The 25379-nt window shown below is 50.9% G+C and overlaps 5 protein-coding genes across 5 annotated transcripts; 3 read left to right on the forward strand and 2 right to left on the reverse strand.

Moving 5' to 3' along the window:
- Positions 1-11: 11 nt before the first annotated feature.
- On the reverse strand, positions 12-5503 carry BO82DRAFT_317516 (multidrug resistance-associated protein). Its single transcript, XM_025632612.1, has 15 exons — positions 5239-5503; positions 4424-5176; positions 4068-4350; positions 3772-4005; positions 3490-3720; positions 2882-3423; positions 2660-2822; positions 2245-2592; positions 2058-2181; positions 1927-1998; positions 1751-1866; positions 1549-1690; positions 892-1461; positions 418-816; positions 12-353 (listed from the first exon to the last, which is right to left on the reverse strand). The coding sequence occupies exons 1-15, from the start codon at positions 5458-5460 to the stop codon at positions 137-139; spliced, it is 4416 nt and encodes a 1471-aa protein (XP_025488654.1). The 5' UTR covers positions 5461-5503; the 3' UTR covers positions 12-136.
- Positions 5504-6440: 937 nt separating this feature from the next.
- BO82DRAFT_357369 (EVE domain-containing protein) lies at positions 6441-8659 on the forward strand. The gene is made up of 6 exons (XM_025636002.1): positions 6441-6716; positions 6901-7036; positions 7156-7497; positions 7554-7571; positions 7627-7743; positions 7799-8659. Exons 1-6 carry the CDS (start codon positions 6645-6647, stop codon positions 8215-8217), a joined length of 1104 nt encoding a protein of 367 aa, XP_025488655.1. The 5' UTR covers positions 6441-6644; the 3' UTR covers positions 8218-8659.
- A 550-nt stretch (positions 8660-9209) lies between these two features.
- BO82DRAFT_405305 (aldehyde dehydrogenase family protein) lies at positions 9210-10852 on the forward strand (the record flags this gene model as incomplete). The annotated part of the gene is made up of 3 exons (XM_025639479.1): positions 9210-9343; positions 9402-9601; positions 9672-10852. 3 exons carry the CDS (start codon positions 9210-9212, stop codon positions 10850-10852), a joined length of 1515 nt encoding a protein of 504 aa, XP_025488656.1.
- Positions 10853-17158: 6306 nt separating this feature from the next.
- On the forward strand, positions 17159-18615 carry BO82DRAFT_357373 (SMP-30/gluconolactonase/LRE family protein). The gene is made up of 4 exons (XM_025636003.1): positions 17159-17341; positions 17442-17602; positions 17687-17833; positions 17907-18615. The coding sequence occupies exons 1-4, from the start codon at positions 17309-17311 to the stop codon at positions 18493-18495; spliced, it is 930 nt and encodes a 309-aa protein (XP_025488657.1). The 5' UTR covers positions 17159-17308; the 3' UTR covers positions 18496-18615.
- Positions 18616-22932: 4317 nt separating this feature from the next.
- Positions 22933-23475, reverse strand: BO82DRAFT_157245 (uncharacterized protein). Its single transcript, XM_025630217.1, has one exon. It carries the CDS (start codon positions 23359-23361, stop codon positions 23053-23055), a length of 309 nt encoding a protein of 102 aa, XP_025488658.1. The 5' UTR covers positions 23362-23475; the 3' UTR covers positions 22933-23052.
- Between the last annotated feature and the right edge of the window lie 1904 nt (positions 23476-25379).

Raw genomic sequence — 25379 nt, forward strand, 5'->3', positions numbered from 1 at the left:
TTGACACCTATCTTAAGATGGAATTGCACGCGGAAGTCCTCAGAAACCCCTCGATAACCTGTATAATCTGAGAACGCTCATCTACCTGCCTAGTCACCTGCTCTGATAATGTCCTCAACTCTCTAAGCACTCGACTTCAGACCTCAAAAGCCAACAGTTTAGCGAAAGCCCCATCAGGTCTGCGGGCTAGTCCGCGTGGATGTCCCACTTCGACCACCCGTCCGCTGTCCAAAACCACGACCTGGTCAAAGTCGAGTAGAGTCTGGATCCGATGAGCGACCATGATCACCGTGCAGTCTCGAAACAACTCGCGGATGAGCTTCTGCACTCGAGCATCTGTCTCCTTGTCCAGGCTGCATACAATATGTGGGTCAGCGTGCGAAAAAGCAGAATGACAGAGATGAACAAAGACTATACCTGCTCGTCGGCTCGTCGAGAATCAGAATCTTGCTCTTCTTTAACAGAGCCCGTGCCAGACAGAACAGCTGCTTCTGGCCTTCTGACAGGATGCTCTCGTCTAGTTTGGCTCCGAAAACCTCTTCGTCACTGTTGCAGCCCTTGTGATGCGCCGCCAGTGCATCCCACACTCCAACGGAGCGCAAAGCATCAACAATGTCCGCGTCCGTAGCAGCGTTCGACGGGTCCGCATTCTGCCGGATAGTCCCTGGAAATAGGAAGGGCTCTTGACTGAGACTGCTGATGCGCTGGCGAATCGAAGATCGGGAGATAAGTGAGATGTCTTGTCCGTCAATCAGAATCTGCCCAGACACAACCTCGTTAAGGCGAAGTAGAGAAAGTGCGAGACTGCTTTTGCCGCTGGTATGTAGTGATTCGCGGTCAGCTAACGTCGAAATGAAACCCGAGATGATGCTCGGAAACACTGCAACTCACCTTCCAGTTCTACCACATAGCCCGATCCTCTCCCCACCACGGAAGTGAAGGCGAATGTCGCTCAGCACAGCGGTCGCTGACTCGGAGGTGTCATACGCAATGCTCGTATCAACAAACTCAATTTGACCACAACTGGGCCAATCCGCAAGTGGTTCATGAGTCTCAAGAGTTGGGTCTTCTTCAGTGGGGGTGTCTTCGGAAAACGACTTGATCCGAGCAATCGCACCCAGCGATGTTTCGAGCAGCGTCCAGTTCTGGATCACCTCCGAAAGGACTTGACCTAGCTCGACCATCAAGACGAGAGCAATACCCAGCAAACCTGGGTTGACGTGATGACGAACGCCGACAGCTGTACCGACCATAATGACTGTTAGGGCAGCAACGATAAGATTCAGCACCAGTGAGAGCCAGCGTTGTATGCACAGGAGAAGATAATAAGGTTTCTGGGCCGTATCAAGCATAGCAAGCATCCTAGACACGGCCACGGGCGTCCATGAGAAGGCGCGGATGGTGGTCACTCCAGAGAGAGACTCGAGGAAGTGGGTGTATAAGGGGCTCTTGAGCTCGATTCTAGAGTGAATCAGTACGACAGAATCGAGGCATCCAGGAAGCCAAAGCTTCAGCAAGGAGAAGGAAGGTAGAACAGATGGAACTCACTCTAACAACCTTAGTTGGCGAGATGTGCGCAGATAAAATCGTTGAAGTAGGCCCAGCAGCGCGATGAGAAATGGCAGAGCTGCAGCGATATAAGGCAAGGAAGCGATGGTAATGGCGCCTTGAGCGACGGCACTGAAGAGCTCTGAGTTCAAAGACGTCAATATGAAAGTGACTCCATCTTGTTCATGAGCTGTTTACTTACGGAACCCTAACGAGATGAACCCACGGGGCAGAATCATGTCTACTAGACGCATGTCTTGGCTGAAGCGAGTTACAAGAGCTCCAGTTTCGACATTTGATAAATAAGACAAGGGAGCACTTGAGATTGTTAGTTCTCAGTCACCGTGGCCTTTCCCCATCTATGAGATAAAAGCTCACCTCATGCAAGCGCGGAGCACAGTAGAATGAAGGTGTTTCGAGGCAGCCGGGACAATGATGACCCATGTCCAGCTGAAGAGTTGCATCTACTGTCAGCGCAAGTACTAGAGACGAATGAGGATTGAACATACAATATAGCAAGCGCAAGCGAGCTTGCTTCGACTGCGGCCAATGCCGCATATATTCCCAGCCAGTATCCTGAACGCGATCCTGAGGCACTGTCGTTGCTGCTCGACCAACGTTCCACCCAAATGTCTACTCAGACGTGAGCGTGTCATGATAAATAGAATATTGTAAGTAAGGGAGGGGATGACTCACAGAGAAATCCGCCAATGGCTGACTTGACAGTCAACAAAAACACAAAGGTGGCTACTCTCAGCCAACCCAGACTAGAGAAGTAAAACTTGTACACAGAAGTGTCGGTTGTCCGCCGGTCGCTATCAGAAGGATCTGAGACGGTTCCAGCGTCTGCAGTGATCGTCGTGAGCTCAGACTGTGGCTGAACAGTATTGGTCGCTTCTGGGTTACCTAGTCGCCCTGTGCTCAAATGAAGCTTGTTAATGTAACCTCCCATGTGACTTTGAAGCTGGGAATATGTGCCATGCTCAAGAACTTCACCATCATTGCCCAGAACAATGATGAAGTCGGACTGCGGTAGGTGCTGAGCTATGTTCAAATTAGCAACGACTCCGCAGTTGAACATGTAAGGCCGTCATTTGACGAAGATTCTTACTGTTGTGGGTGGTCAGGAAAATGGTACAACCCAGCTGACGTAGCAGACCATTCGGGCCAAAGACATTAGTGAACACCTGCTGGGAAGTCACATTGTCAAGACCACTGAAGACGTCATCAAAACAAGCGATGCGTTTGCGAGAATAGAGAGCGCGTGCGATGGCCTGTTGATGTTAATAATGGGCTTGTATTCAAGTCCTTGTCAGGCAGTTTAGTAACGAACTATTCTTTGCCTTTGCCCTCCGCTCAGTTTCGCCCCCTTGCTGCCTACAAGCGTCCGGTCTTCCGCTGGCATTCTCCCAATATCAAGGTTGAGCGCACATGCTTTCAAGATCGTGTGATACCATCTTTCGTCAAATGAGGATGATCCGCTGTCGCCCACAATGTTATCCCGAATTGATGCATTGGCAAGCCATGGCATTTGCTCGCAGAACGCTATGTCCGGATGATTGATAACGAGCTTTCCATCCAGTACAGGCGTCTCACCGGCAAGACCTTTCAAAAAAGTGGACTTACCACTACCGACGGGACCGACAATCGTGACGAGGTTTCCTCTATCAGATTGCTCGAGGGTCATGGTAACACCAGATTTGTCCATTGACGAAGACTTCCATCCAAAACGGACGTTTTCCAGGGAGATATGCATGGCGGCTTGCTTTAAAAGCGGGACAGTGGTGGGGGAAGAGAGAGCAGAGAGCTCAATACCGGATAGACTTGAGGATGGTGTTGCTGGGCTTGCTAGCAGCGGAGCTAATTTCCTCTTCTCTGTAAAAAGCACATTAGCTTGGGATGCAACCTGGGAATTGAATGAAAAACGTCAAGAACACTCACCAATGCGACTCGGTTGCCTGAGAAAGTCCTGTATCCTATGTAAACATCCGATTGATGCAAATGTATCTGGGATCGCCAACAGAAGTTGCTGGAGCGGATTGACCAGTAAGTTGACCAATGAAAGTGATGTGATGGCTTGCGAGACATGGAACCCCCCGGAGCCATTTACTGCAGCTACTATACCGTAAGCTGCAAATGTTGCAAGTTGGCCAACGATCGACGGAAGGTTGACTGGATCGTTTTGTGTCAGTCCTAGTTATAGCAGTCTGAGGACATACATACCCATGCATACACGGATTGTCTGAATCCGGCGGAATCTCTTCGAGATAGTGAGTTCTTCCTCACGCAAAGCATCAATCATTGTTCCCATAATCTCGGACAAACCAAGAAACTTCGCGTTCCTGATAGAACCAAGAATAGCGGAGGTAAAGTTCACGCGCTTCTCTGTAGCCTGCAGCCACGTCTTTTGCCTGGCAGTGACGGCATTGCCCATGCCGAACGACGCTGCCGTGAAGACTATTGCGAATGATCAGCCATGTTTTGCACGAAACGCGCACAATTTATCTGGGAAGGCTTACTCATTACTACCACGAAAGGAGCGATACAGACAGCACCCACTTGGGTCTGCAGGAGCCAAGTGGCCAGGCCCAGCTGTAGGACATTGGCCCATGTCTCGCATACTGTAGACAGGAAGTATTCGGCAAGCATCTCAATGTCGGTGCCCATAAGGGACATGGCACTGGATTCGTCTGTGGTGCCCAAGGGAAGATTCATCATATGTTCATAAGTTAAAGCCATGAGGCCACCTCGAAGCATAGTTGTAGCACGGTACCCTAGATGCTGATAGCTCGCGGTGAACACCTAGTGAGATGAGTTAATAAGCCATTCGCTTCACAAGATACGCCGAACGCCCAGCCATATTTGAGAGACTCACAGCAACCCCAACGAAGACAATCGCGGTAGCCCCAATTAGACCGTAGGCCATGTCCCGGGCGAGCGAGTCGGTTCGCTCCAGAACGGTCACGATCTTTCCCACCAGGAATGGCTGTGCAATACTGAAACCTACTACACAGAGACGGGGGAAAGCAATCCCCGCGATCTCCCATCGCAGGCATCTAATGACAGCCAGGAACAAAGCATTTTTACGACTCTGGTTGCAGCTTGCCCAGGAATCAGCGAACCGGGTGGACAGATCACGAGACTGGAGTTTTTCGTGAATGGTGGGCAGCGCATCGCTCGTGAGTATGATTGAGTAGCCATTTCGCAAGAGGCTGTTTAACCATGTGAATAAGCCTCGACTGAACGGACCACTCACGCTCTCCCCAGACTTGGCTTTCTCGCTTGGTACAAGCCATTTCCGTTTTCCAATATTCTCAAGTATCAGTAAGACTAGCTTGATGGCGAGGGATGTAGAAAGACAGGCGGAGTATGGCTGGCTATCGGATGATAAGCAAGAGGTGCGTACACGGGCAATATCGAATAGCAGAGTTGTTAACAGGTAGGCAGTGACAAGGAACGACGGCCGGATGGAACGAACATGCTCCAGATCAACAATAGCCACGAGAACAAGTGCCGCTACAAGTTCGAGAACGGCACCCGCGAGGGACGTATGCTTCTGGGGAGCATGCTCGGTTGCGACAAGTACGAGGAGGGAAATTTGTATGGCTGCTAAGATAGCAGCGAGAGACTGCGTTCAATGCTTGGTTAGTCCTCAACCTGCTCAAACAAGCATCTGGGAATCTCACATACTAAGATTGGGAGACGTAGACTAGAGGAAAGAACTTTAGGAGATCGTTGGTAAAGCTGGAAAAGCCTGAATGGTGACAAAAGGAGAAAGCAAGCAGCCGGGGCGATAGTCAAGATGGCTGCCTCGAATAGAGCGGTGAAGTCAAAGCCTCCGCGACAACCTGGTCGAATGACTGGACCGAACAGACTGTCGCCGCATAGATCCGTGGCGGAGGTAGAGCCCATGGCCGCACTCACTCTCTTGAGATTGACCTCTGGTAGCACTGTCAAGTGCAATCATGCGCAGTCATGCTGACAATATGAAAGCCATGGAGCCCATGATTAGTATAAGTTCTAGCCTGGGATGAGCTTATCACGCTTAATCTTGCTAAGTCTTAGCTCCAATGACCCCATCGATGTCCAGACCATCTCTTATCAGGGATTGGTAGTTGATCAAGTTCTCCGGCGGGGATCCGATGCCAACACGGCAGCCCAAATCAGGTGTTCCCGCTTCGATGAGGTGCATCCCTTCTATAAGTGTTCTATAGCTACCTCCTCTGCTCAGCCTCAACCTATATCTTGATGTCTCTGCCATGCATTCTCGGTGGACCTTGTGGTCTGCGATAGTCTTGAGGTAAAAAAAAAAAAAAAAAAAAACGGAGTCCCGAGACTGAGTCTCCATGTACTGAATCTCATTGATGGCGCGGTAGCAAATGCAACGCTATGATTCGTGGTGGGTGAGTTCTTGTTTATGCCATTTTGTCTACTGCACATATCCATATCTCTGTTGCTTGGATTATACCCAAGAGGGAAGAGTCATAGTGTGCATGTCTGGTGCATTAGAGTCGGCTGCATCCAGCTGCATACAATGCAGGCACTTGGCATGTGCTCAAAGTATATGTCGTGCTGCTTATACTAGTCGTGGTCGCTTGTATATTACGTGCAGTATAAGATCAACCATCAACCTTGAACCTCCAGAATACCATCAGGAGCATTTGGGCCACTGCCTGTCATGAGAGACGATCGTAGCGCTTGGAACGTGGTCCGAGTAATGTATCCACGCCAGACACTGCAACAATTCGGCCAAACTGGAGGGTATAGATAGGAGTGCACGTGATGATCCCCGAGAGTTCGGGATAAGGAGCGGGCGGTGAATTCGCCCGTCCGAAGGTGTGTTTAGACGCGTCTGAGTTTCCGTGTTACGGCGATCGCCTCTGCCTCCGTCCTATAGCTCAGCTCCTCATCCTCCCCCAATTCACCTCCACACTTCCCCGTCTTTGTTTCTCCCTCTGGCTTTTGTGGATTGTTTGACACTGGTGGTTCAGTTCTCTTCCTTTCTTATCTTTCATAGGTCTCTCCTTCTCCTCCGTCAATCAACTGTCCTGGCTTTTTTCGCCCGCATTTCCTCTCTGTTCTCTGGACAGCACACCATGCCTCCCCAGCGGAAGCGGAAGTCGGAGAGCGCGTCCCTCGCCGAAGAGAGTGCCCCAGCTGCCAAGAGAGTACGCTCACCATCCATCTATCCCTTCCCACCACACGATTCGAGCTCCAACGCGAGCAGGATCGCGATGAGGGGCGGCCCGTGCCTCTTATTCGTGCGCGTCGCCCGCCACTGGAAATGCTCTTCTGCTTCTCCAAACCAATTCCCATCATCAATCCAAACTAACATTATATTTTTACGGGCAGGTTGCGCCAGATACGCCAAACGACAGCGAGAAACGAAAGAGAGGTCGCCCCAGGAAGTATCCCGAGGGTTCGACTCCCAAGCGCCCGGATGGCCCCAAAAGAGGTCGCGGTCGGCCTCGTAAAGACCCCAACTCTGGTCAGTGCCTTCTGCACAAAACTCCTGCTTCTACGGGTCACTGCCCAGCTTAAAGACGAGTTGCGGGCAAACACAACGTTGGTCCGTCCACACTGAGCCGTCGACTAACTTTGCAACAGTCTCCACTCCCTCCAAGCCCAAGACACCCAAATCGGATGGCACTTTCGGCCGGGGTAGGCCTAGGAAGTCGTCGCCGAACTCGAAGCCGACATTGACGCCTTCGCGGAACGGTACCAGCAAATCGACCCCCAAACAATCTAAAACAGAATCGCCAGAAGTCAAGTCCGCTGCCTCAGCCAAGTCTACTGCGTCGGCCGAGTTGCCTACCCCAGTCAAGGCTACTTCGGGACCCTCGTACTGGTTGATGAAGGCAGAGCCGGAGAGCCGTATGGAGAAGGGTGTTGATGTCAAGTTTTCTATCGATGATCTCCGCGAACGCACGGAGCCAGAGGCCTGGGATGGTAGGTCTGCCTTGCTGTTGGCCAATCCTGCTGTCTCAATGCTAACACTTCAACAGGTGTACGGAACCCGTCTGGTGAGTAGTGAGCGAGAGCTTTGGCACAGGTATCAGCAACTGACTCTCTGAACAGCGCAGAGACACATGCGGGCCATGAAGAAGGGTGACCAGGCCTTCTTCTATCACTCCAACTGCAGAGTACCCGGAGTTGCCGGCGTCATGGAGATTGTGGAAGAACATTTTGTCGATGGTGAGAAGACCTACCCCAGGTGCCAGATGGTTGGCTGACGGTGATGTAACTTCAGAATCGGCCTTTGATCCTGCCCACCCCTACTACGACGCCAAGTCGAAGCGCGAGAAACCCAAGTGGGAAGCGGTCCGGGTGGAGTTTCGACGCAAATTCAAGAACCTCGTGGCCCTGAGTCAGCTTAAGGAACACATGGCTCCTGGAAAGCCGCTGGCGAACCTTGAGATGCTGAAGCAGTCCCGGCTGAGTGTGTCGTCTGTGAGACCCGAGGAATGGGAGTTCATCTTGGGGCTTGCTGAAGAAGAGGAAGTCGAAGATAAGGAAGCCGAGACGACCGAGACGCCTGAGGCGGCCGAAGCAAACGACGCCAAGGAAGCGACTGAAGCGACTGAAGCGACTGAGTCGACTGAGTCGACTGAGTCTCCTAAGGGCGACTCTACTGAAAAGCCCGAGGAAGCGCCGCAACCAAGCGAATAAACTGGTAAACTTATTGTATGTCCTTTCAGAGCAGGTTGGGGGATGAACTTTCGGGTCATGGGTAACATCACGTCGGTAAAGCCGGATTTATGTACAATCAATGGGCGTTTCTACAAGACATTTTTCATTTGTGGATCCCATGATTTGTAAACTGTAAGAAGTGATCCCTTGCTATTGTGGTTGTGAAGCGAGGCAGCATTTTGTCAATCATATCATGGATGGCTGCTGGGGTTGCAGTCTCGGTTTTATTGGCGTCTCCGCCGCATCCGCGGTTGGAGTAGATGGGAGACACTGGACAGCGATGCATACCCCAACACTGACGCTGATTGGATATTCCCAATGCAAACTGAGCATGTACGAGTCGAGTCAAGACTCTGAGGGGGTTGCTTCTTGTCTTGGGGACTTTGCCAGACCCGATTGTGAGTGTGATCAAAGCAGACCACAATTCCATTCAAGTGATATTGACTGAGTACTTGATAGTAATAGTTATATTGTAAGTTAATAAATACTATGTATATAGCTGGGCCGGGAAGAGCAAGTCTATCCGAAGAGGGGCGACTTGGCTCGAGCACGACAACGCTGATTCGTTGGGATGCGGCTGTTATCGCCTCCAGCGGGGATGGCGAGCCTGAAGCCTCAGGAACCCAGCGGTGCAATTGCGGGGACTGCTTCAAGGTTAGCTTCGATAAGCCACTCACTCACTCACTAAAGCTCCAGCTCCTCCAAGGTTATTATAAAGTCAACCTCCCCTCTAACCCACCCCCATCCTCGATTGTCCTCTACCCCTTCTCTTCTTCCCCTCCCCTCCACGGTCAATGCCACGTCTGCCCCTCCTCTCTCCCCTCTGCATCGCCTCTCGACTCCCCCGCCTTGGTTGTCGTCAGCTCCCTCTCTTCTCTCCAGCTGCACCTCTCCGCTCTCCTCTCTCCACTCCTTGCCGCACTCTATCTCCCCTCGTACCCTGCCACTCCCTCCACAGTACCCCATCCAACATGACCAGCAGTAACGTGAGTGTGCAATTGACTGCGCCCAATGGGCGTCAGTATGACCAGCCCATCGGTCTGTTCATCAACAACGAATTCGTCCCCTCCAAGTCGGGCGAGAAGCTCGCCTCCATCAACCCTTCGTAGGTTATCCGCAATAACCCATGCGACGGCGGAAGCTTGTGCTGATCGAACGTCTAGCGATGAGAAGGAGATTGTCTCCGTCTACGCTGCTGATGCGGAGGACGTGGATGTCGCCGTCAAGGCGGCCCGGAAGGCTCTCAAGGATCCGTCGTGGAAGCTGCTGCCTGCGACGGAGCGCGGCCACTTGTTGCTGAAGCTGGCGGATCTGATCGAGCAGCACCGGGAGACACTTGCCACTATTGAGACATGGGACAACGGTAAGTGGCCTTGTTCCGGCGGCAGCAGCAGCATGCAAAGTCTCTGGGTGGTGATATTGACCGTTTCCAGGCAAGCCGTACTCCGTCTCCTTAAACGACGATCTCGGTGAGGTCCTTAGCTGTCTCCGGTACTATGCCGGCTGGGCGGACAAGATCCATGGCCAGACCATCAGCACCACTCCGGCCAAGTTCGCCTATACCCTCCGTCAGCCCATCGGCGTGGTCGGCCAGATCATCCCTTGGAACTTCCCGCTGGCCATGGCCGCGTGGAAGTTGGGCCCGGCCCTCGCCTGCGGTAACACCGTGGTGATGAAGGCGGCGGAACAGACCCCGCTCAGCATTCTCTACCTGGCCAAGCTCATCAAGGAAGCGGGCTTCCCGCCCGGTGTGGTCAACATCCTCAACGGCTACGGCCGCGTCGCCGGTAGCCCGCTGGTCACGCACCCGGACGTCGACAAGGTCGCCTTCACGGGCTCGACTATCACCGGCCGCGAGATCATGAAGCTTGCCGCCGGCACGCTGAAGAACATCACCCTCGAGACCGGCGGCAAGTCGCCGCTGGTCGTGTTCGGCGACGCCGACATCGAGCAGGCGGCCAAGTGGGCGCACACCGGGATCATGTACAACCAGGGCCAAGTGTGTACCGCTACGTCGCGCATCCTGGTCCACGAGTCGGTCTACGACCAGTTCGTCTCCCTGTTCAAGCAGGAGGTGGCCACGACCAGCAAGGTCGGCGACCCCTTCGCGGACGACACCTTCCAGGGCCCGCAGGTCAGCCAGGCCCAGTACGAGCGGATCCTGTCGTACATCGAAGCCGGCAAGTCTGAGGGCGCGACGCTCGTGGCGGGCGGCGAGCCCCACAAGAACGTCGCCGGCAACAAGGGCTTCTTCATCGCCCCGACCATCTTCACCGACGTCAAGGACCACATGCGCATCTACCGCGAGGAGGTCTTCGGCCCCTTCGTCGTCATCTCCAGCTTCACGACCGAGGACGAGGCGGTCACCCGCGCCAACGACAGTACCTACGGGCTGGGCGCTGCCCTCTTCACTAAGGACATCGAGCGCGCCCACCGCGTCGCCTCGGAGATCGAGGCCGGCATGGTCTGGATCAACAGCAGCAACGACAGTGATTTCCGCGTGCCGTTTGGGGGTGTCAAGCAGAGCGGTATCGGTCGCGAGCTGGGCGAGTCCGGCCTGGAGGCTTACTCGCAGGTCAAGGCCATCCACGTGAACATGGGGTCCAAGCTTTAGGTTTTGCGAAATGAGCTGCTCCTGTACGATAAACAAAAAACGAGGAAAAAACAACACAATGCAATAAAACCAAAAGCAACAAGCAAAAGTCGGAAATATGTTTCTTATCGCCTTCTTCTTCAGTTCTGATGCGAACGAGACGCAGTAAAACAACGAGATGAAAAGGTAAGGGAAGAGGCAGCCAGATCATCGGGTCGTACAAATTACTCCTCGCCCCTCTCGCTCACAGTGACCGTGACCAGCCCAGCATGACTGGTGAACACCCAAATGTCTTGCCTTGATTTGCGCAGTACAGCATCTTCGTGTCTGTAAGAAGAGAACTAAGCATTGGGCGACGATGTGGCCTAGTCGGATTGGCGGAGCATACATAAGTTTTGTAGTTATTGCCAATCTTCTGATCGGATTGATGAGACTATTTTTGAAAATTCCTTCCTCTCTTTTTCCCTGCGCAATTTGTGGGGGAACTGTGAATCTGACTTCTGTGTTTCTTTATCCAACCCTCATGGAGAGACGTAGAACCGCCAGACGACGAAAATAGCGAAATGTATGTACTGTAGATCTAGGCCTGTGTATACGACCCGACATGCGAGATCTTTACGCTCAACACTACAGAATCTATACCGACAATGGACAACAAGACTACACCAAGAGAATCTCACAACAAAACTCACTGCCGGTGACAGAGACACGGACTACAGTAGGCTCATCCAACGCCTTATGCACTTTACCAGTACCCAAGTGAAGACACACACGCACGCACGCACAGAGCAAGAGACAGACAGAGAGAGAGAGAGACAGAGAGAGAGAGAGAGAGAGAGAGAGAGAGAGAGAGAGAGAGAGAGTAAAAAAGAACAAGTTACACAACCTCAGGGCTACATGCATGAATACTAAGAGCAGAGCAGAGCAGAGCCGATCCCCTTCGCAAATCCATCCGCTGCATGCTTACAAAACAGATAAACCCCCTGGCGGGCTGGATCTCATCTACATGCATCCCTGAGAGCCTAACACTTAGCAGTAATAGTGGTGGTGGTAGAGGCGGTAGTACAGAATACGAATGAGATCTGGGTACTCACATAACCTACATACTAACCTTCAGGACACTGGATACAACCGATGCACACGTAGGTAAGCACCTCCAATCGCCAACCAGCTGCAGCCTTGTATCCTCCAGTACCTCCTGTGAGCTCGAACCTGAGCCTACCCAGCTTATACTCAAGTTCTTTCCCACGCATGGTCAGATCAGCAGCAAACAAAGACAGCCGCACCGTTTGGTTCTTGGAAACCCTCGCGAAGAACAAAAGCAGAAGACCAACTTCTCCATCAAAACACAGCAGACACAGACATTCCGAATCATCCAACACCGCAAGCTCACGCAGCCTCAGGGACCAATTCAAAAGCAACAACCAACAACAGAAAAGCAAGAAAAGAAAAGAACCCGATCCAGCAGCATACACCCATGAAAAGTCCTTGTACAGTACAGTACACCCCCCACCCCCCCTTTCCCAACCCAACTTCTCCCCCAAGCATGCAAAAGCACTCCCCAAGCGAAAAATCCTTTCATGCACACAGGATGCATGGTGGAAGAAGCAAGGGGGAATGGGGAAAGCCCATATCCACCGTAGCACCCCCCTAAAAAAGGACAGTCAATCATCGAACCTCGATTCTGAGGTCGAGAAAGAGGATGCGGATGCAAGATAGATGCTTGCTTACTGTTACTGTTACTGTACTGTAGTTGCATGCATGCACTGCACTGCATATATACATGCATATATATATATGTATATAAATATATATATATTTATGTATGTATGTGTATGTGTGTATATTCATGCACAGTAACCGTACACTGTACACTGTAGGTGTTGGTGGGTGTGGGTTCTCTGCTTTTACACTGTTGGGTTAGAAAAGTTCTGGTCACTATCATTGAAGATAATCGGGAAGCTGGAAGCTGCAGGCTAGAAACTTGGGGGAGGCAGGTAATGTTTGCAGGTGTCAATGTACACATATGTAGACGGGTGGACTCTACCTTGCTTTGATCCAAAAGACGGACCTGGGGTGTCTTGTTGGGTACAGATATAGTTGCGTTTAAAAAGAGGTAAGCTGGAGCTGGAGACTCATACATATGCATGTTTTGCACACTTGGTTCGAAGTAAGAAACGGTATACTCTAGATTAATGCAAGCAGCTTCTCAGTAACGACTTCCTCACGCGGTGCACCCAACACCCAAAAGCACCCTACGTAACAGCATCACCAGCCCTTGAGGCATACCATTGCCTCGACCTTCATCTGTATTGTACTCACAGAACCAAGCTATATCAGCTACATCCACTGCACTCTCAGCTTCGAAGACCCTGAACGGACAAGCTCACATCTCCATACTAGCAATATAGATTAGAGATGTAAATTCGAGATGTAGGGAAAACTACCTTACTTCTTATAATCCTCATCCACCATTTCCACATCCTGATGCATGTACAGTTGAACTGGCATTGGCTCAGTTGCATACATGAGCTGCATAAAATGCAAACCCCACATCCACCCAGCCATATCCTAATACACGAGCACCTGACAAGCAACCTCTGAGACGGCGTTCTGCCCCAATGCAGTAGCTAAGGGAATGAAGCATGAAGAATCCAACATCGGGGGAACATGATCAGAAAATCATTGTTGTAGTACAATGCTAATTTGGAGTTTCGAGAAGACAGATTATCGTTCCGATTTCTTTGTAATCTGGAAGTGGTGATGGCTCTTGAGTTTTGTTCTTTTCTGAAATCCAATCGATGGTAATAGACAGTAGAGCTCACCGCAGCATATTGGTCTAGTTCTGGCCTCAGGCAATCAATCGACTTGCAACCAGCGATCCAGTACAGGCACAGCCTGACTACTCTGGTCAAACCTTTTGGACTAGTTAATTGCAATCTATAAACAGCATATGACGTTGTCATAGCAAAGGTAAAAAGTACCATCTCCTTAGTATCAATGCACAGTACCCTCAAGCATAAGCACGAGAGAGAAGGCGCATTGAACAGTCAAGGGAAGCATTCGACCCTCTCTCCAGCTCTCCAGCTGTCCTCCTACACTGCGTACTAAGTAGCAAGCAGTACACTGCATCCAAAGTAAAGAACGCTTCTCCTCAACATGCCCGATCTATACCTCTGAACTAATGCATGAAATTCCCAAAAGAACACAGATTTCCACCTCCCCGTCCACCAATAACAACAAACACTCCAACCAATTTTCACCTCAGTGGGCCGCACTGATTTGCCACCTGAGCAACTCCCTCCCCATAGGGTACGAATTAGGTACTCACGGCGAGGGTACACGCATGTGTAGCTTGCCCCTCACCCTCTCCCCGCCTCTGGATGCACATCTCAGGACACTAGTCGTTGGGCCATCTGTTGTGTCTGAGAGGGAGTATGTCGTGGCAGGATCCGACTGGGGTGAGGGATATGGCTCTCGGTTCGACGCAATCGACGCACTGTTTTGCTGACATACAGACCAAACCTATCTGAGTTACCCATCCCAGCATAACCATATGCGTCCTGTTTTTTTCTTACTTTGTCTTATGCTGATGCAGGCTTCGGTTGTACGGTGCAGCGAACTCGTTGAGGTTGACCACGCCATGATTCCAGTATTGCGGGCCCCCGATCTCTAGTCGAGCCGGTCAATGAAAGTGGGCCTGACTGGATCGGAATCAGTTTAGGTCGTCATACCTTGATTAAGTGCTATTCGATCAATCAATCAGTCAAGCCAGACACTGCGTGCTATACCGAAATTTGGCGGTATGATGGCGGTAAATTACCGTACAGCTGTAATACGGTCTGCAAGACATGGTACAGTACGTTTAGCTCCATACCGATTGACAGGGTATTCCACACCCTTTCCCCTCCCCCAAAGTCCTATCTGCAGTTGCTGCACCTCACCCCCATGTGAGCTGCGTTGTCATGCATGAAGAATCGATCATGTGAGGCTGCCTGGACCTAATCGGCTCGCACTGGAAATGGTGACTTGCTGCTTAAGTATCCAGGATGGTGCTTGGACGGTGTTTGGACTTCGAAACGCCAAACAAGAGGGCGAGAGCCCCCAAGAGCTGCACAAATCCAGAATCGATGTGATTCCTCATCATTCGCAACGGTCGGAGAATTTCTAGGCCAGAGTGCGGTAGGGAGTGTTGTCTTCTCGGGCATGATTGAGTGGTGTACTGTACACCGCATTTTCCACTCGCTCACAGACAGCGCGATTCAGTGGTCCACCTTGTAACTTATCTGTCTCGAATATCAGTCGTGTTTGCCTCCTGCAGGTACTGTCCTGTCCGTTTAGGTGATGCATCGCCGTTGAGCTGGCGTCTTCATTCCCCGCCGAGTACTGGCTATGAACCACCGCTCATTAAGGTTGCGCCCTTAGGTTTGTCTACTGTGCGCCGAACGACCCAATGTTGGGCGCTCTCCATCTGTCCGACCGTCAATCAATGCAGCGGCTGGCCATGCGCTGCATAGAGGCTTTCCCAAAGACTCCCCGGCCCCCATGGATTAATTCAGAATGACCTCAGTCTACCTCGCCCTTTTACTGCTTTGGGTTCATGATTAGCATCATAACGACGATCACCCCAGATGGCTGGAGATCAAGTTTATTTCGTTTACCGTGGATCAAGTCGTCGGAATCCGATCACGGCATCGCTCTGCTAGTCCAGCTGAACATGGCTGAGTGATGGGGCTGTGATTTAACTAACCAGCCAGGGCGATCAGACTAGATGGACAGAAGCCCAGCAGGTGGTCCATCGTCTGGCTTAGCGCGGTCTCCCTCTCCCGAAGGACCGAGGAACTTTGTGGAAGCATTTCAGGCTCTCAACAGCTACTCAACCATTCCACTATATCTCCTACCTTGCCTATCTGGGGTGGATGATCCGCCCTTCGCCGTCAGACACATGGAGGGACTTCAAATTAAGAATGGATACTGGCCTGGAGCTCTGCCCACATTCCATGGACCGACCATGACACGGACCCCAGACGCCGGCCACAAATCGGGGATCAATGCAAGAAAACAGCTCGTAACCTGTCACGGTCACGGCTGTAGGCCCGAAAGGTACAGTACACTAGGTGGGCCTCGTCCTCTGACTTGTAGGTAAAATGGTAAACATTTCCCTCCAAAGTCCCGAAGTTTGGGACCCTGGGGCGGGCGGGTATGCCGTGTCTGCGTCCAAGGAACACTTTCGAGGGATCGAGGGGACTCGCCTTGCTTGCTGTCACGCAGACTGCTTAAAGCGCTGGGAGCAAGCTGCCGCATAGCACAAGCCCCAAGGAAAAGCAGCCGGGTGATTTCCTATTTGTCCGCAGTTATCGGCCCGTCGAAGATAGACTCCACCAGGAGCCTTGTTTGGGACAAATTGAGGCGGAACACGGGAAGTCTGCCCGCATCCTGTCACTGCGCACATCTGGGTCTGGGCCGGTAACATGGTGTGACATTCGCTGCCTGCTCACAATCAAACGGTCTTGTTGGTGGGTACTGTACTTTTCCTTCGTGCTTCAGAGATAGCTTCAATCCAATTCCAAATCTTTATCTTTCCCTGAGAATTGCTTTTTCTCGGCACCTAAAACCATTCTGAGTGGCCACGTTGGCTGTGACAGGGCTGCCTGTAATTTAGCGTCTACAGGGAAATACCCTAGGCAAGTTAGCTGATAACTCACTTGACAGGTGATAGCTCCAATGGGTGGGGACATGCTTGATGGTGAATATCCAATAAATAATATACCCATTCCGGAAGCCTGAGGGCTCGAATCGCCCAGTAGACGAAGGGGCGCATGTATGCATCATGTTCCTTTTGTGGGCCGTTGGAGACCATAAACGCGGACATATTTCTGAATTCCCAGAAGTAGGCGCTAATAATTGGCACGACACGCAGCAGCTTCTGCAGCAAAACTGGAGAAATTCCCGGGCCCAGACTCTAGATCGATTTGAGTCGGAGTCGATAGATGGCATCCAGTTAGTGTGTGTTACTTAGTTGGTGCTAGCAATCGGTGTGTTTGACCGTCGACGACTGCTTTGGCACGGAAGTGGTGGCCCAATGGGCAATTATCCACTCCCCTCCCCCTCCCACTCTGGCCTTAGGGCCCTAAGTCGAAACTGGGATGGCTGACCCAGCTCGACCCACTGACCATGAGGAGGAGCTGCTGCTGCTGGCGAAGGAGCGGGACAGCAAAATAATCGCATTTTCAATGAGGTTCGTGTGGGGTTTGTCTTGGCAACCGTGTGTCACGCACCGACTGAATAGCCGTCACACTCAGTCGACTTCCCATCTTCCCCTCAGTGCGCTCCCAACACTCTCCGTTGACAATAACTGTTGCACATATATCCGAAGTCGGCCATAACTTTCCGATACAGCTCAGACCACGGGTGCTCCCGAAACTGAATTGTCCAAAACCTTCAGCAATCAGCATCCTTGTTGGTCGATCATTCAGAATGTCAGACTTCCAGAGATGGACAGTCTCCGAGGTACGCGGATTTAGAACTGGACCTTTTCTGGGAGAATGGACATGGTCCGTGTGGGGTATGAGCATGACAGCATGATTCTTACCCTTGTTTCTTGATTCAGCCGTACGTCGACATAGCAGGCACTTTATTGGAGGGTCCGTTCCATGATGAGACCAGGAATGAGTTTCGCTTTGTCGACATCTGGGAACAGAAATTATACGCTTTGAACCTTGCCGAAGGGCCAGACTCCTTGCGGATTTTGGACACGTCTGCTTCCATTGGGTGCGTCGCCTGTCCGATAGCCTTCCTTACAGGGTGTCTACTCCCAGCACGGCTTCGAGGCTAACCCGCTGGTCGGGACTGCAGGGTGACTGCCAACATCGCCAATGCTGGAGATTCTCACAAGGACCAGATCGTCGCAGCCGCCAAACATGGATTTGCCCTGATCAATCGCGACACCGGCGAGCTGTCGTATATCCGCAGAGCATGGGACGACCCGGACAAGGACCACAGGTAGGTGTCAGACGTCGGGATCTGCACAACTTGAAGGCGTGAATCTGACTCATCGACAACGCCATCAAAACAGGATGCGTTTCAACGACGGAGCAGTCGACAGCCACGGGCGATTCTGGGCCGGGGCCATGAATGACCCCAAGGTCCAGAAGCCTACCAACGAAGGGGCACTGTTCCGGCTAGATCCTGACTTGAAACTCCATCGAATGGTTGAACAGCTGACGATCCCCAACGGGATTGGCTGGAACCTTGCGGATGACACCATGTACCTGACCGACTCCCCTACTGGTAAGATTTTCGCCTTCGACTTTGATGCGAAGACCGGAGCGATCAGCAACCGCAGGGTTCACTTTGACATTGGGGAGCCCAAGGAGCCCGATGGATTTGCCATCGATGAGGAAGGCTGCCTCTGGAGTGCCATATATGGCGGCGGGAAGATCATACGCATCTCACCGGAGGGAAAAGTGATTGGCGAGGTGATCCTGCCTACACGAAACATTACCTGTCCGACATTTGTCGGGACCGAGCTCTTTATCACAACTGCCAAGGATGATGTGAACGATGAGCAGCTTCCTAACTCTATCCGATATGGGGGGCGGCTTTATCGTGTGGATGTCGGGATCAGAGGAAAGCCTAAGAATCAGTTTCGCTTCCAGGACTGATCTCATGGTGATAAACTATTATCCAAACAGTTGTATAAAGAACTATACTTTGATGGGGAGTTGCTCTGTGTGTAGGCTTTTAGACCCAGTGACCTCCTTAAAGGCCACAATGGAGACGCGAACTCGTCTGTCGAACCCGCATATAAAGAGCCATGTTGTGTAGCAGAGCGAGCATGGAAGGCACCTGTAGATTGTCCTGGTTCGAAGCGTTCAAGCAAGCAGTCACCAACGGACCCTACTCGACTCGGACGGAGAACGGGAAATGACGTCTGGCTGCGATGGGAAGAACGAACTGTGTGAGACACACAGCCTGATCAGAATATATCAGTTAAATGCATACGGAGTCCGAGAATAGAACGGGGAAGGACTTGTGCAGGATGCATGTACACTTTTTCACAGGCACGGAATCAATGAACAATGCTGTTTGAGTATTGTTGTTGTCGTCTCCATGCGGGGGAGTAAATGCAAGGGGTGGGGCAGCAGCAGCAGCAGAAGAAGAAGAAGAGGGAAGAAAGAGATCTCGGAGGGTGGAAGAAAGTCAGCAGACCCACTCCTTCAGTCAGTAAGTGAGGTCAATCAACTCATGAGGATTTCTAGCAGGCCTAGTTGGAGTGCGTAGAAGGGATTGATGTCCAAAGCACTTACTTACCGTGTCCGACGGCTATCGCGACTTCCCTTTCGAGTTACTATAGGTACTTCTATTTTCCAACATTGTTCCATTTCATAGGCCTTTTGACTATCATGCCTCACGCCTCAGTACATTCGGGATTTAACAGTCCTACGTAGAGTACAAATGACCACATGACATGGTATCATACATGCAGCATTCCAAACTAATGAACAGATTCGAGAACTTACAATTCTTGTCTCTTGGGAACAAGATATGGGCCCTTTACCGATAAGAAGTACAGTACGGAGTCCTGTTCAAACCTGAATCTATATCGCCCGGCTCAATCGCGCCCGCGACTAAGAATCAACAAGACAGGCCAGCAGAGGCACCTAATAAATACAATCACGGAAAAAAGAGCCCCATCGATGTGCTTGCTTCTCCATATGTAGCTAGTAGTATGCAGGTATACGCAGACATCGCGTTCAATGCGTACTCCCAAGAGGTCGCCGACAACGACGGATCGAAGCGTGCAGCCCCCGGGAGTGAGAACCACAACCCAGCAATCACGGTGAACCAGAGGGAGAATCATCTATGCGTCACTCTGGATCTCCTCTCCGAATTGGAAGCAATTCCCAGTTCCCCGAGCTCCCCTTCTCCCCAACTCCCAAAGTTAATCGGGAGCCCTGAGCATCGAGCGGGAGGAAACCAACAGGTGGTGTGAATGTTATTGCATGCATGTGCAGCACAGAAAATGCACGCTACGGCAGTGCCACCTTAGGATCTAGACGGGGCTAGCCCTTTTTCCTGCAGATGAGTTCAAGAATCAATCCCATTGTCAACCATCGAGCATGATTAGTTACTTTCCTCAACCGGGCCAGCATGACCATGAAGCATAAGTAAATTCCACTACTGCGAGCCATTGCGAAGAAAGGTGCAGCGGATGGATGATAGCACATCGAGCGAACCGGGGATGACGAAAGCTAGAGTAAGTTGCCTCTCACGACGACCTTCCGCGGCTGCACTTAGAGGAAGCTATAGGTCGGAGTTGTGTTGGGTCTGTGGATCTAGCGGTGTTTGCCTGAAGGTATGAGATTATTAAGAGAATGACTGTACCCTGGCTGTGTATACATGCTAACCGACAATATGCTGTACATTTAGCACGCTGTCATAAGCCCCTCAGAGAGAGAGAAAGGAAGGGTACGCACCCGGCCAAAACAAATACTCGTAATTTTCACAGCTGCAGGGCCCGAGTTCGATGTGCACTAACAGACCATGCACAAATAAAGTGGAGACCTGCGATGCAGACTCCGTAGGATGTAGGCTTCAGTCAAACTACTCAGACTCCGTAAGCTAAGGCCATTCCACTGGGAATCTTCATCTAGTCTCACTTAGCGGCGGACCACAGCCGAGATAGGAAATGCAATAGCGATGGACTTTTCCTGGCTTGTGGGCACTGCTGGTCCGATGGTCTTCTCGATCATTCTCAAGTGATAAGCGGCATTAGCGGGGAACGGCAGCCCCAACGCGCACGCGAATAGGAGGAAGAAAGAATCAGCAAAGCAAAAAAAAAAAACCAAAAAAGGGAGACAAAGAAAAAGTAAATATGCTCAAAACAAAGCCATTGACAACTGAATTTTGACTTGAGATAGACCATGCTTTGTATAAAAAGAATTACTAGTAAACTGCGGACACCCAACTTAGAGTCATGAGAGAGCCAGTAATTTAAATATCCAAGCTTATATTTGTTTGTTTGTTTGTTCGCTGTTTCTTATTACTCCATTCGAGAAGACCTTCTCACCGTCTCTTCATATTTCAGGACCACTTCGAAGCCCGTTCCGATCAGGCTCCACCCTCCCTTTTCCAATCCCGCCAAGTGATCCCATCTGCATAGACTAGACTAGGTAATTACATTACTCACCTATCCGCCATGTTTCTCGTGGCACACGTTCTCCGATCGAACAGCCCACTCCACAAATGTGCTCAGTAGTGCTCAGAAGTGCTCAGAAGATTGGCGGGAAGCAGCCAGGAAACACGAATGCACCAGACTGGCATCCACTTCAAGGTAGCTTGCAGACGACAAAAGGACGAGGGGGCGGAGAAGGTCTCCGGTGCCAGCAGCGTCGACCTGAAGCAAACGGATGAATCGCCATCAGTCCGGAATTTCTGGTCTCCACTTCCCGCCTATAGATACTTGCGAATGATGAGGTGCGTTCAGTGATTAGGTAGTTTATCACAAACCTTCCATTCGTCAAGCAAGCGCTTGGGAGTATCGAGAGTTTGGGATCCTAGAAGTGAAAGATCAAGGCTCAACCTTGAGGCTGGCTGAACCTCAACGACCTCCCATGGCGCCGGAACGGACCCAGAACCTAGGGCACCTAGCCTACTCGTGGTGATCCGCAGTAACTACTGGGTACTAGTCAATCCCTTTACGACCACTAAGTGGTCTGGTGCTTCCAGAAGGAAGAAGTAGACCTCGTTCTTCCTTGGTCTTCGTCATCGGACCAAAACTGCCAGAAATTAAATAAGCAAAAGCAAACGAACCACGAGGACCCACTCGCCTGTATATGAAGGACCTTGTGCATTTGATCCTGTCTGATGTCGTCCCACAGAATGAATGAGTGATGAGATTTTGGAGATTGCGCCCGGAAAAATGGCTGATAGCGTCTGTCCGGTCCTTCGTTGGCGTCTACAAGCTCGATACGCCGACTATGCGACGGCACCTATTTGATAGACCAGTAGGGTCGCACCAAAAATCCAATATTTGTTTTTCCTTTTCTGGCAAAAAAGAAGCAATTGGACAACCTGATTGATCAACAGTTCATATTCTCTGACGGGGTTCTAGCCAGTCAGGTCCCCGCGGAACACCTCGGGCTTTCTGCAAGTAATTTGTTGTTGTTTTTTTCTGCAGAAGCAGCTCATCGATCCTTGCCGGCATACGGTTGACAGATCTAGAGCTCTCTTTCTTGTTGCTCTTGTTACCTTTCAAACAAGATTCGGACGTTACACACAGGGTACTTTATGCATTGTTGCCTACTGGCTGTCGGAAGTGTCGTGGTTGATCCGTCTTAATGCAAACTGTATGGCAATGCCTAAGCCCAGGTGCGCCTGTGAGAGATCCCGTTTGCAGATGGCTGACCGGCCTGTTGGCCGTCCAATATTATCAAGAGCTTAGCAACCACACTCGGCGTATCTAGTTCGCTCTTGGTGTCGATGCGACCCGCAGTGGGCTGTGTTGAAATGATTGACATCCGTAGCTTGGGGATCGTCTCCCCGGTCAACGTAAGATGATATAAGTATAATAGGATTGTAGAATTATAACTTCCCGTACCACGGATCAAGTTGGTTGGGTCACGGCCAGGCCGGGGTACCTTATTTCTTTCTCATAGAGTAGATGGAGGAATCAAGGGCAGCATTGCCTTGCGATCTTTAGAAGCTTCATGATCTGTGATTGATGCCCAATGACGTAGCTGAAACACTCTGAGTCCTGGCCGCCTCCTCTTCGCTTTGGCCCGATTCCATAGACGTACTCCTGCCTCCCGTGCGAATATTAGAGGAACTGAGCAGCAGTGGTGCCGGAAGGAATACAACAATAGTCCTCTTCGTGGACCACTCAGAAGTCGGCCCCAGAGGGATGACCCGAGAGGCTTGTTGACCTGTCTGCTCTGCTGCCTGCGTGCAATCAACCTGAACGGACGAGACTTTCCCATTCAAGGTTTCTGACCAATCCCGATCCTAGTATCGAGCTCAGCCCAATCGACTCGTGTTTGGTGCTAGCCAAAGCTGAGCCATCATCCAACATGGATATAACTATTCCAGTCACACGGCTAGCCAAGGATGCGGTCCGCGAGTTTAACTCAAGACAGTTGGCCGGGTGAACAACGGGGATCAGCAGATGACATCGTAGTTCTGGTGACTATCCGCAGATGATAGAGTCTTTCATGTATTTTTTAGTTTGAGTTTGAGCTATTGAGTACCGGCCCTTCTCCGGCTGACATCCGCACTGGCGGGAAGAGATGAGGGGAAGGCAAATGTTGGGGGAAGGGGGACTCAAGATCGAGGACTGATTGACTGATTGGGAACTGATTGGGGACTGAGGGAGGGGGGGCCGGGGGTGGAACTAGACCCGGTGCCCAGAAGGAAGGATTGAGAGGTGATTGAAACTTGAAAGCATGTTTTCTTCCCGCATGCATGCAAAACATCGTGATTCGGGACAAATCTGCCACCTGAATGGAAGAAAGTGTGCTCGTCCGCCCCATTTGCCGCTCCAAACTAGACGACGGGCTTGTTTTAGCTTTCTTTGGCAGGTTGAGGCAGATGGCTTTTCCCTACTCCGTCATGTTTGAGGTTGATAGGTAGATAACTTACCTCACTCAGGAAATAGATAGACATGGACGGATGATCGCGCGCCTGTCCCATTTATCCTGGTTGCTGGTTATCGCGGTACGGTCAATCAGTCAATCAATCAATCAATATAATATAGCCATTCAGTCGGTAGTAGTCATGGATATCAATCGAGGCCTTCGAGCCCCAGAAGGCATGTACCCTTCTCCCGCAAGTACCAAGTTCTCTTCCTCTTTAATATGAATATGTGCCGAGTGTCTGTATAATATATCTATATCAGCTTCTTCCCAGCTCAGCGGCCTGTCCAATCCGGCAGTACTGTACACTCTGTCTTCATCGCTTGGACATGGCCAACCTTGCCTAATCTGATTATCCGTATCGTGTTCTTCCAATAAATTTATTAGAGACATGTTTGCACCCCATCCTCAAAATCACCAATGGAGGCCGGAATAATGGGGGTGAACGAGACAATTGACATCAGCAAACTCTCTGAGGGTATTAGCCATCTCAGTGGGGGCCAGGCAGAATGCCATCATCGCAACTGATTCGGCTCGCACACCAACGAACAGGTCCAGAGATCGTCGTGAGGCAGGCAGGATGCCAAAGACAAAATCCTTCCGAGGGCCATTCTGTAAGTTAGTTGATTGCCAATGGGTCGACCTTCTCAGTGCTCCCCCAGGCGGTCAGTGGCAACCGGCAGATGTTCAGGATTACCGCTATAATACAGGCGGCATGCAGTATGTGAAACGGTCGTACGGATATATATATTACAGTACAACACTGACATACATTACTTACCGCTTGATTGCTACCTCGATCCCACAGGCTCGGTCGGTACCTGCCCTGTACTTCGTTCCACCCCGACCGACAGCTTGAGCCAGCGGGTATCTTGCAAGTCCCCTTCCTCAAGCTGCTGCTGAGCTAGTCTAGGGGAAGCACGTACTCTCGGGGACCTCCACCGATCCAAATTGACGGCGCCCATACTAAAAGCTTCCGGTTCACCTGCATGTCCCCAATCCCCAATCCTATGGTTAGCCGCCTCTAGTGATCTCACTAGTAAACGATGGAGTCAGTTAGGTAGGTAGGACTGTTCCTCTCAATTAGGGTTTTTCGTTTTCCCAAGATTGACAGGACTTCATAAGAGGCCAAGGATTCTGAAAGAACCACTACAATTCCAAGCCCCCTAGGTATTCATCCTAGTTTTAACCAGATGAATTAGCATAGTTTGTGTGATGAGAAAATGAATCACCTAGCACGGAGGGTGATAATGTCATGGCCAGACAAAGGATAGGTCGACCGAGAGTTACTGGCAACTTATAATAGCATAGGTAGTGTACTGATAGAGTAGGCCTGGGGTCTTGTTCAAATCTGGAAGCTCTTGGAAATACTGTTCTCCTCGGGGCCTGGATAGACCCTTTTTTTTTTTTTTTTTCTTATTACTTTTTCTTAGTTTTGTTGTCTTCATGGTCTCTGCGATTCCAAGTTTCCCACCTGACAATCAATACTTAGCACCTAATTTGGAACAGCTTTTACCGCTTAGTTTCGAGGGAGGGTTTCCGTCTTCCCCGAGACCCATCACGATGGCGCTCTCCTCCTTCTCCTCCCTCTTTGGTAACAGGTACTTTTAACGGATGAAGACTAGATCGTTGCAACTGCACCCGAACTGGACAAAAGTCCCAGACAGGTATCTATGCATGCATTTACAATACGTCTGGCTGTCTGAGCTGATTGTACTCTGTATATATCTAAGTATGTACCTGTGTGTCGTGGTATCCACCATAGGTTATTTTTATGGATCTTCAATTGGGCGTGGGACTTAAGTATTCGCGAGGAAGTAAGTTACTGTAGTCTAATTCACCCAAGATTGAGGTAGAGCTAGTCCGGTGGATAATCAAGATCCACGCGAGTAGATGCATGGCTCCTGAGTCCGAAC

This window comes from Aspergillus uvarum, assembly GCF_003184745.1.
Source record: "Aspergillus uvarum CBS 121591 unplaced genomic scaffold BO82scaffold_56, whole genome shotgun sequence".
Classification (NCBI taxonomy): Eukaryota; Fungi; Ascomycota; class Eurotiomycetes; order Eurotiales; family Aspergillaceae; genus Aspergillus; species Aspergillus uvarum.

What these genes read in the sequence shown, in the direction of transcription:
- BO82DRAFT_317516 (XM_025632612.1), bottom strand. Translation starts at nt 5,460, where the DNA reads ATGGGCTCTACCTCCGCCACGGATCTATGCGGCGACAGTCTGTTCGGT. An exon ending in TCCTTTCGTGGTAGTAATGA is followed by an intron (nt 4,006 to 4,067) that starts GTAAGCCTTCCC and finishes CATTCGCAATAG; the next exon opens with TCTTCACGGCAGCGTCGTTC. An exon ending in GTTCATCTCGTTAGGGTTCC is followed by an intron (nt 1,691 to 1,750) that starts GTAAGTAAACAG and finishes CTTTGAACTCAG; the next exon opens with AGCTCTTCAGTGCCGTCGCT.
- BO82DRAFT_357369 (XM_025636002.1), top strand. Translation starts at nt 6,645, where the DNA reads ATGCCTCCCCAGCGGAAGCGGAAGTCGGAGAGCGCGTCCCTCGCCGAA. An exon ending in TCGTAAAGACCCCAACTCTG is followed by an intron (nt 7,037 to 7,155) that starts GTCAGTGCCTTC and finishes ACTTTGCAACAG; the next exon opens with TCTCCACTCCCTCCAAGCCC. An exon ending in GGAAGAACATTTTGTCGATG is followed by an intron (nt 7,744 to 7,798) that starts GTGAGAAGACCT and finishes ATGTAACTTCAG; the next exon opens with AATCGGCCTTTGATCCTGCC.
- BO82DRAFT_357373 (XM_025636003.1), top strand. Translation starts at nt 17,309, where the DNA reads ATGTCAGACTTCCAGAGATGGACAGTCTCCGAG. An exon ending in AGAGATGGACAGTCTCCGAG is followed by an intron (nt 17,342 to 17,441) that starts GTACGCGGATTT and finishes TTCTTGATTCAG; the next exon opens with CCGTACGTCGACATAGCAGG. An exon ending in GACACGTCTGCTTCCATTGG is followed by an intron (nt 17,603 to 17,686) that starts GTGCGTCGCCTG and finishes TCGGGACTGCAG; the next exon opens with GGTGACTGCCAACATCGCCA.
- BO82DRAFT_157245 (XM_025630217.1), bottom strand. Translation starts at nt 23,361, where the DNA reads ATGGGGCGGACGAGCACACTTTCTTCCATTCAGGTGGCAGATTTGTCC.